At 36.8% G+C, this 12,711-nt stretch overlaps 1 protein-coding gene across 16 annotated transcripts in view; it reads right to left on the bottom strand.

Moving 5' to 3' along the window:
• Positions 1-12,711, bottom strand: part of MPDZ (multiple PDZ domain crumbs cell polarity complex component) — a 127,290-nt gene that overhangs the window by 53,055 nt on the left and 61,524 nt on the right. For 15 of the 16 annotated variants that reach the window (XM_042449073.1, XM_042449076.1, XM_042449074.1 and 12 more), the window contains 5 exons: positions 11,238-11,447; positions 9,153-9,269; positions 6,005-6,151; positions 2,145-2,429; positions 1,014-1,137 (listed from right to left, as the gene is read on the bottom strand). In XM_042449073.1, coding sequence (XP_042305007.1) covers positions 1,014-1,137; positions 2,145-2,429; positions 6,005-6,151; positions 9,153-9,269; positions 11,238-11,447 — 883 coding nt within the window. The remainder of the gene's footprint in view (positions 1-1,013; positions 1,138-2,144; positions 2,430-6,004; positions 6,152-9,152; positions 9,270-11,237; positions 11,448-12,711) is intronic. The other variant, XM_042449079.1, reaches the window with a different exon arrangement.

Here is a 12,711-nt window from a genome sequence, read left to right as displayed (position 1 = left end):
GAACAACAGGCAAATTAGGTCTTTTACTTTCTTTTTTCTTTACAGAGTCAGCTACAATTTTACGAACATAAATTACCAACCTGCCTTTGTTGTTGTTGTGTGCCTTCAAGTCATTTCCAATATATGGCAACCCTAAGGCAAACCTATCATGGGGTTTTCTTGGGAATATTTGTTCAGAGGATATATGCCATTGCCTTACCCTGAGGCTCAGAGAGTGTGATTTGTCCAAGAGAACCCAGTGGGTTTCATGGCCGAGCTGTGAATCGACTCCTTTTCTCCAGTCATAGTCCAAAAATCAAACTGCCTTACCAAATGCTAAATTTAATATTGTATGATTAAACCAATTGTTATGCACTTAGTTTGAGTGGTTACTGATATTTATACATATCTGCACAGAGTAGAACAATGAGAGAGACTGTTCTGATTTTTGGATGTGGTCCAACACAAAACATACATTAAAATACTTCTTTGAACTTGGCTGTTAGGGACTGCATCATAACTTCAAGAAAGAGCTACTTTTTTTTAGCATAATAGTATCCAAATTTACACTTAAGCCCAAATGGCCTAAATAGGGCAGGGAGAAGGATATAGGATTGCAACTTTAATGTGCCATTATGAGGGAGATTGGACAGTCTTAGATGACTTAAGTTACTCTGATGATTACTATGGCACTTTATTTAACTATTTAGTGAAAGATGAAAGCACACATTCCATTAACAGATTTCAAGAATGCTTCTTCACACTATTTTGAAAACTACACCATGTTTAATTGTAAGTACTAAATAGGAAGGTCTGAGGTCGATGATCTAGTAACATTACAGGCAAAAATATGTGAACATTGACAGGCTCTTTCAAAGAGCTTATGTCTACTGAAGTTCATGTGAAATGTGTGCTTTTGAATTAAAACAGAGAAAGGGATGCTATTGCTTAACTCTTTTTGGGAAGCATCCAGGCAGGATTAAAAAGAACAACAGAAAACAACAACCACAGTATGTAAAGTCAAAATATCCTACCTAAACTTGAATTGCCTTTTGCAATAGTAATAGTCTTCTCAAACTTGTTTCTGTTTGTATTAAGGGTTGCAGAAGATTTCCCAGCATGTGTTAGGCTGTTGTTTTCCATTAGGAATACCTGATCCTGGTAAGAAGAAAAACAGTGTCAGATCACAGTGAAGTATCAGGAAAACATTATTTGAGTTTTGATTTTCTTTAACTTAAGTATTACACATGGTTTCCACGCCGACACACACACACACACACATAACATATTTCTAATTTGCTTACAAAGTTTTTGTACCTTAGCGTGGTGGTTTACTTCTACAACATAACTTCCATTGCAGGAAGGCAATAATGATCTCCTACAGAGGAGGCAGTCATATGGTAGAGCGAATGCATATGTGTATATATGTACATGTATGAGAAAGAGAGTGTGTGAGAGAGAATGCTTGTTTTTTTGCCATAGTTCAGACCCATGGGCTTCTCCACCCAGACATACAAACTTATTCCTTGTTGAAGATTAGCCTAGGAACAACACACAACTCTTGCAATGTACACAGCCTCCCATGCATTTGAGTTGCATTTGGTTTCCACTAAATAAGAAGACATCTGTGGTGTTAAATGATCAGGAGAGAACATGGGAGTTAGCATGTTCATGGCCAAAGGTAGTTAATTATTCCTCAGCTCTGTCAGACCAATAAGGTTGCCAAGCATATGGTGGGACTTCACATAAAAGACTATCACACCAGCGCTTACTATCTCTCAATCAGCTCTCAAACGTTAAGGGTGTGCATGTGTGAAAGCCTGGTGTGCTTCCTCATCATCAGGGAATCGTCACCTCCCTCTAGCATCACTCAATCGTTCCAAGAAAGGGAATTTCCTCTGAACGGAAACTTTGTGTTCAGAGGAAATTCCCTCTGCTGGAACGATTCAGTGACACTAGAGGAAGCCGACGATTCCAATGATGAGGAAGCGCACCAGGCTTTCACACACACGCATTTCCTCAACATTTGAGAGCCGATTAAGAGACAGTAAGCACTGGTGTGATAATATTTTAACTTCAATAATTTCGAAGGGACTATCAGTTTTATTTTGTGAATAGTGAACAGATTAATTTCACTTCAGAAATATATACAATGAAATCCTTACTTTCCCAGTAGGGTCAGGTGGTGATCTAGAAGCTAAGTTCACATGCTGTAAGGGTTCAGGTGTTACTAGAGATTCTTTCCAAATACTTGTGTTGTCATGTTCAACTTCTTTCTCAGAAGAATGTGTTGTTGGGTTCGCAAGACAAGATCCAGCAGGCTCTTCCACACACACATCTGCAGGTGATTTACTCTCCATTCCTCGTCGGATTAGATCCATAGTATACAAGTTCTGGTCAGACAATTGATGATAACTGACTGGGGCATTGCAACTTTCTTTGCACACCACCTACCAAAGAAGATAAAGAGAGCTTCACAACCCTTCAGGCTACTATTCAAATGACAGGGTTATTAACTAAAATGAAATGAAATGAAATATTAATTTCAGAACAGGGGCACAAAAATTATGATGCACTGTAACACCTTCACAAATATATTAATTATGATACTATTACATACTCTTCTTCACTGTATACCATACCATTGTTTCAGTCCCAAGAACTATATTACAGGAAATAAAAGAATCCATAATTATTTATTTTTCATTTTTATTTTTTACTATACTTTGCACACATGAATGCTTTCTAGTTGTTAAGACTCCTTGGTATGAAAATATGCAGGCAAACAGTTGAAGAACTCACAACCATTCCAAAAAGTCATGTATTATTGCAAATTATAAATGATTTCACTGAAGTGTAATTGTTCCTTACAAATCTGAAATAAATTATATTTTTAAACTACTATGCACTAATAAAGACAAAGTTGCTGTATTTCCTCACCACAAGAACTGCAAAGCATCGCTGAATATAAAAATTTCCCATATAAAGTAAGTTCTTGTGTGAAAAACAGGCAGAACCAGAAATTGAAAGATGAATAACAAATAAAATAAAATCTGCATTACTTGTCCCATCCTTTTTTTTTTTAAAGGAAGTAACTGTGGCAAATAGATGAATTTTAGGGAAACTATTTACAACTGCACAGCGGCCAACGTCAAACAATAACCCCTGTGTACATTTTGCAAGACACAAGTGTATCTGGGCAACAAAACTGTCCCATTATAGTGCAAAAGGTTTAAAGTAAATGAAGCATGCTAGTGCAACAAGACTCTCCCCTTATCCTTTGTATCAATTTTTAAAAACTTGCTCTAAAGGATTTCACAAGACAGTCGAGCAAATTTTAGGTCCATCAGCCAAAAGATACCACTTGATCAACCCAGTACTTTAGACAATCCAAAACATATTCCTAGGTAATTTCAAATAAATGAATAGGGTTTCCCTCACATAATATATATGTATTCTTAAGTAATTCTTTCTGATTTAGCACATTGTTCCTTGTGCAAACCATTTGAAAGATGTACTGTTTCTGAAAATGAAAATGGTGCAAAACTCCTAATTATAAAACCCGAAATATGTCCTTGTGCTGCTCCTCTAGGAATAAGAAATAATAAGCTTTATGTCAATGAGGCACTGGCTAGGCCTTTACTAAGTCAGACAGACTCTACAAAGACAAAGCATTTCATGCAATAAATCCCAAGTAAATGAAAAAGTGTATTAGTAGGAAAATATCATAGAAGGGTTTCCAAAGTGTGATGAAAACAATTTAATGACTGTTTCAGCTAGTGCTTGACAAACAAATTGAACAAAGACAAAATACATCTAATCAGGATGATATAATTAACTGAAATCTCATAAAGAACAGGAGATACTACAGACAACTTAAGCTTATCTGAACAACATCTACTATGTTGACCTTGATTATTTATACTTCAGCAGCTAAATGCTGTTGCAACTGAAGTCAGTAGACAAATAAACAATAATGATGTTGTATCCTAAACATGTTTTTTTAACCCATCATGGCTGTAATAACCCCACATCAATCTCTCAAACTACTGCATCTGAAATAAGGAGCCAACACTACCATTGGCATTCTTCCACTAAACCCACTGGACTTTTCAGTGCTCTCCTCCTTCCTATAGCCCTTTCTACTGTCCAAAAATCTGCTCTGCAGATTTTCCATTCCTCTGGATCAGATTTGAAGACATGCAGGCAGGGGGTGGGAAAGAGGTGTCTTCTTGCTCTTCCTTCTTGTTCCACTAGTATATGTGTTCCCACTAGCAGAACAGCACGACTGGAAACTGAATGAGGTTTTCTGTGTGTCTATCTGTTGAGTTTTGTTGTTGTTGCTGTTCATTTTACAAGTATTAGTATTGTAATATTGTATTACAAAACAAATGTCTATCTAAATAATCTGTGATAAACCAGGGAGTATTTATTTTAAAAAGTATTTCAAGTGAATAACTGCAGTAAAAGTGTAATAGGCTTGTTACACAAGAGATTGCTGATTATGACCAGAATCCTTTTCATGTAGCTGTACTTTTTCTGGAGTCATGCAGTGGTCAAGGGGGAAGGCAGAACAAATCTACTGGTTCCAAGCAGGGTACTTCTACAGTGCCTTACTTCCTTCATGGCTGCTGTACCTGCTGCTTATGCCAGTTTATTTATACCAGTGTAGAGCACCACCAGAATTGCATAGTTGTAGTTGATTTTCTTTAAAACTCTGAACAGATCCAGAGTCTTCTTCTAAATGAAAGTTTCTCTGCTCAGAAACATATGTCTTATTCTTTCGCTTTTACAAGATAACAGGGAAATCTCACCATGCACACACAGAAGTCACTGGATAATAGCCACACTGTTGTACGGTCTTTCTCACTGAGCAGGTATTTTTATCTCAGCAAAATGAAATATAAAGTGAAATATAAAATACTACTAAATTACAATGTGACTATTTTAGTCTGATTATCCTACATAGAAAGAAGAGAGAAAGGCTTCAGGAATACCAATGTGACATCTTTTATAAGACCAGATGTGTTGCAGAATGAACATTTCCCAGCATGCCCTCTTTCTAATCCCTTTAAGTAACAATTACTAAGTTAAACAATGCAATCTGTCTCATTGGCACAGCAAAGGTACATTCTGTTGTGGATTAGGAAATTCTATTAGGAGATAAACTCCGGCTGTCAGCCTCATGGCCAATAAGGGTTGAAATACATTCCAGAAGGGATACAGCCAGCTGGTGAATCTCAGGTGTGAAAGAAGAGAAGCATCTCTTTTCATGAATATACAGTGCAAGCCACCCAAGAAAATGAATCAACCTGATGATGCTGGATCCACTATGAATGATTTTAAAAAGTGCATGGAATGATTCAAGCCTTTAAAAAAAGATTAACAGGTTGCCAAGAAATGGAAAAGAAAAACTAACATGGGAGAGAAAATAAAAGATACCATCAAGCTAAGGAAATTGTACATGGGTATGAAATCAATACATTTTTTAAAGATATGGTTCTTTGTTGATTAATCTAATAAAATTACAACATTTTGATGCTCTTTTGGTGCCAATTTAATTTTAGCATCATTTGAAGAGGCCATTTGTCGATAAAATATATGACAGCTAGTTGCTTGCAGTTAAAAAAAACTGAGAAAATTAGTATGTTTTCATGGCAGTACTGTTATCCATGGAGCAATACTTCACTAGTCTTTCACAATTCTTTTTACAAATGTATCTTAATTACACAGATTCATTTGAACAATTTCTTTTTCAATTGGGCACCTCAAAATCATATTGCCTTTTCAAAAAAACAAAATCTGCCTGGACTGTTGAACATATTGTTTCTGAACATCTGAAAGGTGCTCAATCAACACTCCGACCTAAATGAAATTGCGCTTTAATCTAATAACAAACATAGGAACAGATGGAAGCAACCGTGGCAACATTAGCGACTCTACATCCAATATAATAGCCAGTCAAACATTTTACATTCAAAGTTGTTTTATCACCATCAGTCAAATGATCATTTTTGCTTTTTACCTTGGGAGTTGAAGAGGAATTAAACTTCAGATCATCAACACAGGTGCTGCCATGTAGAGCTGAAGACTGGAATGTACCATCATTGTCTGGGGAATACTGCGATTCAAAGGTGGATTCCTCCGCTAGATCTGCCTCACTTGAATCCACCTAATAGCAAAGGCAATTTAATCAGTCTGACTATCTGCAGCCTTCGTATCACTTAAGCCTCAAACATTTGCATCTGCGGCACAATACTTCCTGCTTTTTTGCTTTGTAATATTTTTTATTTTCAATGTCCTTAATGAAAAGTATTTGGCAAGCATTTTCAGCTATATGTCCATAACTGCAAATTCAATATGGCACAAGAGGTTTCTGAGAACATAATTAGGAACTGAATTTGCAAATATATCAATTCATAGACCATGTTTGATGCTGGGGAGGGGGAAATTATATTATTGCTTGTAATTTTTGGTTTCTGAAAAAATCTTCTATGCTGCTCACTGATGAATATAATGCTGTGAAACCTTTCAGTTTCTCAAATTAGATTTATTTTAAAATAAAGGTTTATACTAATTCCAAATAAGTTACTGATCAAAGATTTTTTTAAAAAAATTACAATATTTATTTCAAATATTTAAAGATCACCAGTAATCATTTTAAACTAGCTGATACATACTGCAGATTTATTACCAGTATTTCATATCATTCTGATTAAACACCTAAGGGATATGTCCCTCCCTGCTGCCAAATTAACATAGCTCATAATGTAAATAGCATAAATGCAATTCTGCTCCTACTGAAATAAAGAGCAAAGTTCCATTTCACTCCATGTAGACAGTCCCAGAATCCTGCCACATTAAATTATAGGCAACTTCCTTGAACAAAAATCAGAATCAGAATCACGAAACACAATCCACCAGGAAATTCTCTGGTAAAAATTTCATCAGATGAATTGTACTTGTGCAAGAGCAACAAAACACTTCTGCACAGCTCCTATTCATTTGTATACCTTCCTAGTCAATTGTGCTCATCGACATTTCTAGTTAGCAGTTTAATGGAATACATGGTGTATTCCATGTGATGCGCAAGTATGAAATTTCATTGTACAGCACATACCTTTATTGCCTTTATTTATTTATCACAATTTTTATTTATTTTATCACATTTTTATAAAGTATGTTTCTGACTGTGATAGAATCATAGAATCATGTATCACAGAATTGGAAAAGACTTCAAGGACCAACCCCCTGCCATGCAATCAAAACACCCCCCAACAGATGGCCATCCAGCCTCTGTTTAAAAATCTCCAAAGAAGGAAGCTTCAAAAGCTTGCATGAAGTATTTTCTCCATTTTGATTGGCCAACAAAAGTATTGCTCTTCTGTGGATTTTGTTGTATTTTCCTATCATAGTAACTGAAAAACTGTAAAATTTTGTATAGTAGCTAGTATAGTGATTTCTGAGAGATCACTGTCATTTATGTGTATGTATGTTTGCATTATGTGTATGTAGGTTTAATACATGTGCTGTTGTTGCACAGAGCTTTCAGTAGCCAACACATGAGATATTAATGTGTCTCAAACCTGCAAAATCAGGAGAATGTTGCACAGGGAACAGTGATATGGCTGTGGAAGTAATCATCAGAGCTATTTAAGCCATATAATATGAAGCTGACTTATACAGACTTCGTCCATCTAGTCAAAAGTGGCAGTGGTGGCAGGAAACTCCAGCTCAAGGACCTTATATATTTACTAGCAGCAAAGAATTTATCACTCTTAACCATTACAAATGTATTTTTTGCAAACTAAGATGGCCAGAAGTAAACTTTTTAAAAAATGAAAACTTAAATATTGTTTTAAATGTCATCTCTTATTCCAAAAAACAACAACACTGGGAGTGAAATATTTATGTTCGGCCCGTTACACATGGGTTAATGAAATACTGCCCCACTTTGCTGCGCAACTATGCAGCAACATCCACATGGGACTACACAGATGCGCACTCAAAAAGGAACCACTCCACTCAGCTCCTTTTTTGTGCTGTCATAAGGGCTGCAACATAGCCCTAAGACGCCACTTCTGCTGACAGGTGTTTGTACACAGCGCCACAGCTGTGCAGCTGTGTGGATGGGCACGCACACCTGTGACATCACTAGGGCTAGGCGTGTCTGGACACCCAGCCATATCGAGCCCTAATATCACCACAATTTGCCCGTCTGTACAGGGCCTTTGATGCAGATGGAGTTATATTTACAGCAAATGCATTAACATCAATGGGATTTAAATCAGACCTTACTAGCTTGTGTTCTATTGATTTCAGGCGGGCTATTCTTAGTATGAAGACTAGCTCCAACTCTCTGGACCCCACTGGGTGGTAAAATGTCTTACAATGTGATTCTAGATGTACCTTCTCAGATGTCATGCAGAGTCAATTGGCCTTTCTCCAACGAAAGACATACTCAAGATTCAAATTGGGAGAAAGGTGGCATAAGTATATATATTTGGTGCATTTACTGATGAAAGAAGCTCTGTTATTGGATCCAGGAAATGATTTCTTCCCCATTCATCCCATAATATCTGCTCCAGAGAGCTGGAAAACTCTCCAGTGCAGAGTTCTGGATGACAGGAAGGGCTCTGGGAGGAGATATCATTTCCTCCTGGATCTGCTGGTAAACTTCATTGAATTCTGGAGAAACTATTTCTCCATATATCTCCATTTTAAAAGATGGTTTAATATTATACTATAGGTACTTCCTTATTATTCTCAAGGGCAAGGCAAAAGTACTTCATAGATAGTATCTTGCCCACTCAGCCCACTCGAACATATCTCTAGGGACAAAGTTTTTTTAAAATGGGATAATGTGAACAGAACTACCTGGATTTTAGAAATCTAATCCAAAGTATGGTCTCATTTTCCTGCAGATAAAATGAAATTGAAACTGTTAGATCATCTATTGATGATCTATATGAATATTTTCTGATATCACCTTATCCAAACAAGCAACTATCTTAACCATGTAGAAAGAAAGCTAAATTAAGCAACTGTTTAAATGTGTCTTTACATTACAACAAAGACTTCCTGCATTATTCCTAGACAAAATGCTGTTCTGTATCAAGGCATAGATCAAAGGGGTTTTCAAGTATTATCATGGTAAGGAAGTGGCCACTAACCAGAGCCAGCTCAGCATGGAAGAGGGCTGAATCAGCTAGCCCTCCCTCCTCAAAGGACTGGGCAGTGTAGAAAAAGGAATCTTCCTTAGCAGAAACATAGCCCTCTTCTGGAGAAAGCTGCAGAAAGAATGAAGCTTTTGAGTTGGATGATGGCCAGCGTTCAAGACATGCAGTGTTGAATAATGTCAAGAAAAAATTTGATGAATTAATGTGACCCACTAGATTTGGACTTTTTCCCGCCCAGGGATAATTTGGATTTACCCTTTATATTTTCCCTTCACACCTAGGAGGAGCCTGATTTCTAATGTAGTTAGGCTGAAGAAATTGGATTAAAGCCTCTTTAGTGCCATCAACGTCAATCCCACTTACCTGTTCCTCCTCAACTCAATTGTTTGTAAATATGTCATGGAGGATAAGGCTATCGATGGCTACTAATCATGATGGCTATACATTACCACTATTATCTACAACAGGATGCTTCTGAAGACCAACTGCTGGGGCATAAAAATAGGATGGTGCTATTAAACTCATGTCAGTTTTTCACAAGCATCTATTTGGCCACTGTGAGAATGGACTGTTAGACTAGGCATATTTTTTATTGAATCCACCAGGGTTTAACTTCACTTTCCACCAGTACAGTGGGATCTTGGAATCCATGGGACTTGGTTCCATGACCACCTATGGATACCAAAATCTGTGGATATTCAAGTCACATCATGGCGTCGTCAAGTCATGACATAGAATCATAGAATTTTTGAGTTGGAAGTGACCACAAAGGTCATCCAGTCCAATCTGCTACCATGCAGGAACACACCACCAAAGTAATCCCAACAGATGGCTTTCTAAAAACATCCAAAGAGGGAGACTCCACCACACTCCAAGGCAGCATATTCCACTGTTGAACAGTTCTTACCATCAGAATGTTATTCCTAATATTTAGGTGGGACCTCTTTTCCTATTGTTTGAATCCATTGTGTCCCTTATATAAAATGGCAAAAGCAAGGTTTGCTTTTTGAAATATTTTAGAGACGGAGAACATGGAACCATCAAAAATATACTGTTCAGCAGCTAAATCAATATTTTACAAAATGCTCCGTTATTATTGGCTGCAAACGTGTTAGAGAAGTATCCAATTAAATGAATGCAAAAAACAACAACAAAACAGCTTTGTATTTATTGAAACTCATCTACCCAATTAGAAGGAAGACATGCTCTCTTTCTTATGTAGAATTCAGAGTGCAACCTTTGGCACTTGTAAAAAAAAGGTTGGGAGGGAAAAGAAATCTATTCTGCTATCACTTGAATAAAAACACGGCTCAGCCAGAGAATATACATGACATACATTTACCCATAAAAAACAAAACACATACACACACACACACACACACAAAAACCCTAGAAGGCAAGCCTATTTTCTTGCTGATTAAATTCACTACTAAAAACAGGGTACCAAATCTGGTTAGTTCTTCCCACTATGGGTACAACATTGCTACTTAAGAGATGTAAAATTGCCAGACATTCTGAAGAACTGGACATATAAAACTGGCTTGCAAAATTGATTTACCCAAATGTTATCATACAAACAGCGGGCTCTTAATGTTTGCAGAGGAGCAGCTGGAAAATATATATAATATATTCAAGGCTTTGGTATAAGAATCTCTCGTGTATTTTTAGACTAGGTGGTCTTTGTCTCCATTTTCTGGGAAATGAGGGTTCTAGCCTCCCCCCTCACATTTTTCTGCATGATGTCCTTTCCAGAGCCCTTACTTATGAAATATATCAAACTGCTGCTAAATGATTCAGCCCCCTCCCTTAATGACAGGGATAGAACTTTTTTCAGATGAGAGATACTGTATGTTGGTTAAAAGATAAATGCTAATGCTGTGTCAATTGAGGATTTCCACCTACATGAGCTAACCCTCCCAGATCAAACTCCAAAGACATGTCATGTATTACATTACATCAAACAAGCCATTCAATTGCTTTTGCTATCAACTGCTGAGTAAATAAATGAAGTGCACACACTTTGGAACACTTCTGTATAGTTTCTTTGCAAGACCAAATACAGAAAGCTAACATCCTTACAGGCAATGGTTTAGCGACTCCTATTCTAACTGTTCCCATTGGTGCTCCTTTCAGTGCTTGCACAGCTTCTTCCAGGCTACCGTTTTCCAGGTTGATGTCATTGACAAACATGAGCCTGTCTCCTGGGAGGAGTCTGCCATCTTGTTCAGCAACACCCCCAGGAACTAGAGAGCGGATCACAATCACTGTATTTGCAGGGTCCATCGGGTCCTTTTTAAAATGGGGGAAAGTAAGAAAAACCAGTTTTAACGAATTCTCAAATTAAAGAATCAGTTTCAAGCAAACTTTAGTCATGCAAGAACATTTAACTTTCATTGAAATGGGCAGGTTCTTACCACAATGTGCAAGTAAATGGAAGTGCACATTTGTGTGGAATATGTGTGCATATACAGTGGACCCTTGTTATACGTTGGGGTTTGGTTCCAAGATCCCCCATGGATATCAAAATCTATGGATGCTCAAGTCCCATTAAATATAATGACATAGCAAAATGGTATCCTTTACAAAAATTGGAAAATCAAAGTTTGATATTTGACATTTATACTTTTTTTAATATTTTCAAACCGTGGATGCTTGAATCTGTGTATAAAACATCCATGTATAAGAAGGGCCGACTGTATTGTGGATATAAAGAATACTTGCATGTTTTCTCATTGTCATTGAAAAAGGGTGACTCAACAGAATGAGACACCACCCTACAGAAAAAAATGAAAAATTACTGAGATTTTTCAGTTTGGGACATTTTGAAAAAAAATTTCCATAATGAACTGTAGTTTTGTATAGTGTATTTTGTACAAAAAAAACCCTGAATGTTTTTCATTTTAAAAACTACATTTTGCGCAAACAGTTGTTTCACAAGCAAACCCCAAGATGCAAAAAAGTTTAATACACAAAGTCACATCCATTCAGAACACAGCTTTTAAAATTCTTTGCTCTTTCATATAAGAACAAAATAACCAAAGCTTTACACCAGTATGGCACAACAACTCTCAAGCACATAAAGAAAAGTTAGATAATTTCGATTTTGTTCTGTACTGCAATACCTAATACTGTCAACAAATAATACAAATGGTGCCCACTATAATAACATGTTTTCTTATTCATTTTATGTATGGACATACAGAGCACCCTTGTCATGCTAAAAGACTGAAATATTTAGACCATAGTCCTTCTAATGGAAAGGCGTTTTCCTATAATGAACATATGGGATTGTAACCTGTCATATAACGTCAAAATAACCTAGCTGAAATGTGATATCATTTGATCCCTTATATGCTTACAGAGAAGAACTTTGGCATACATACAGTGGGACCTTGTTATCCGCTGGGGTTTGGTTCCAGGATCCCCCATGGATAACAAATCCGTAGATGCTCAAGTCCCATTAAATATAATGGCAGAGCAAAGTGGTGTCCCTTATATAAAATGGAAAATCAAGGTTGTCTATTTGGAATTTATACTTTTTAAAAAATATTTT

The sequence above is a fragment of the Sceloporus undulatus genome, chromosome 2 (assembly GCF_019175285.1).
Source record: "Sceloporus undulatus isolate JIND9_A2432 ecotype Alabama chromosome 2, SceUnd_v1.1, whole genome shotgun sequence".
Classification (NCBI taxonomy): domain Eukaryota; kingdom Metazoa; phylum Chordata; class Lepidosauria; order Squamata; family Phrynosomatidae; genus Sceloporus; species Sceloporus undulatus.
This window is presented reverse-complemented; position numbering and strand designations above follow the sequence as displayed.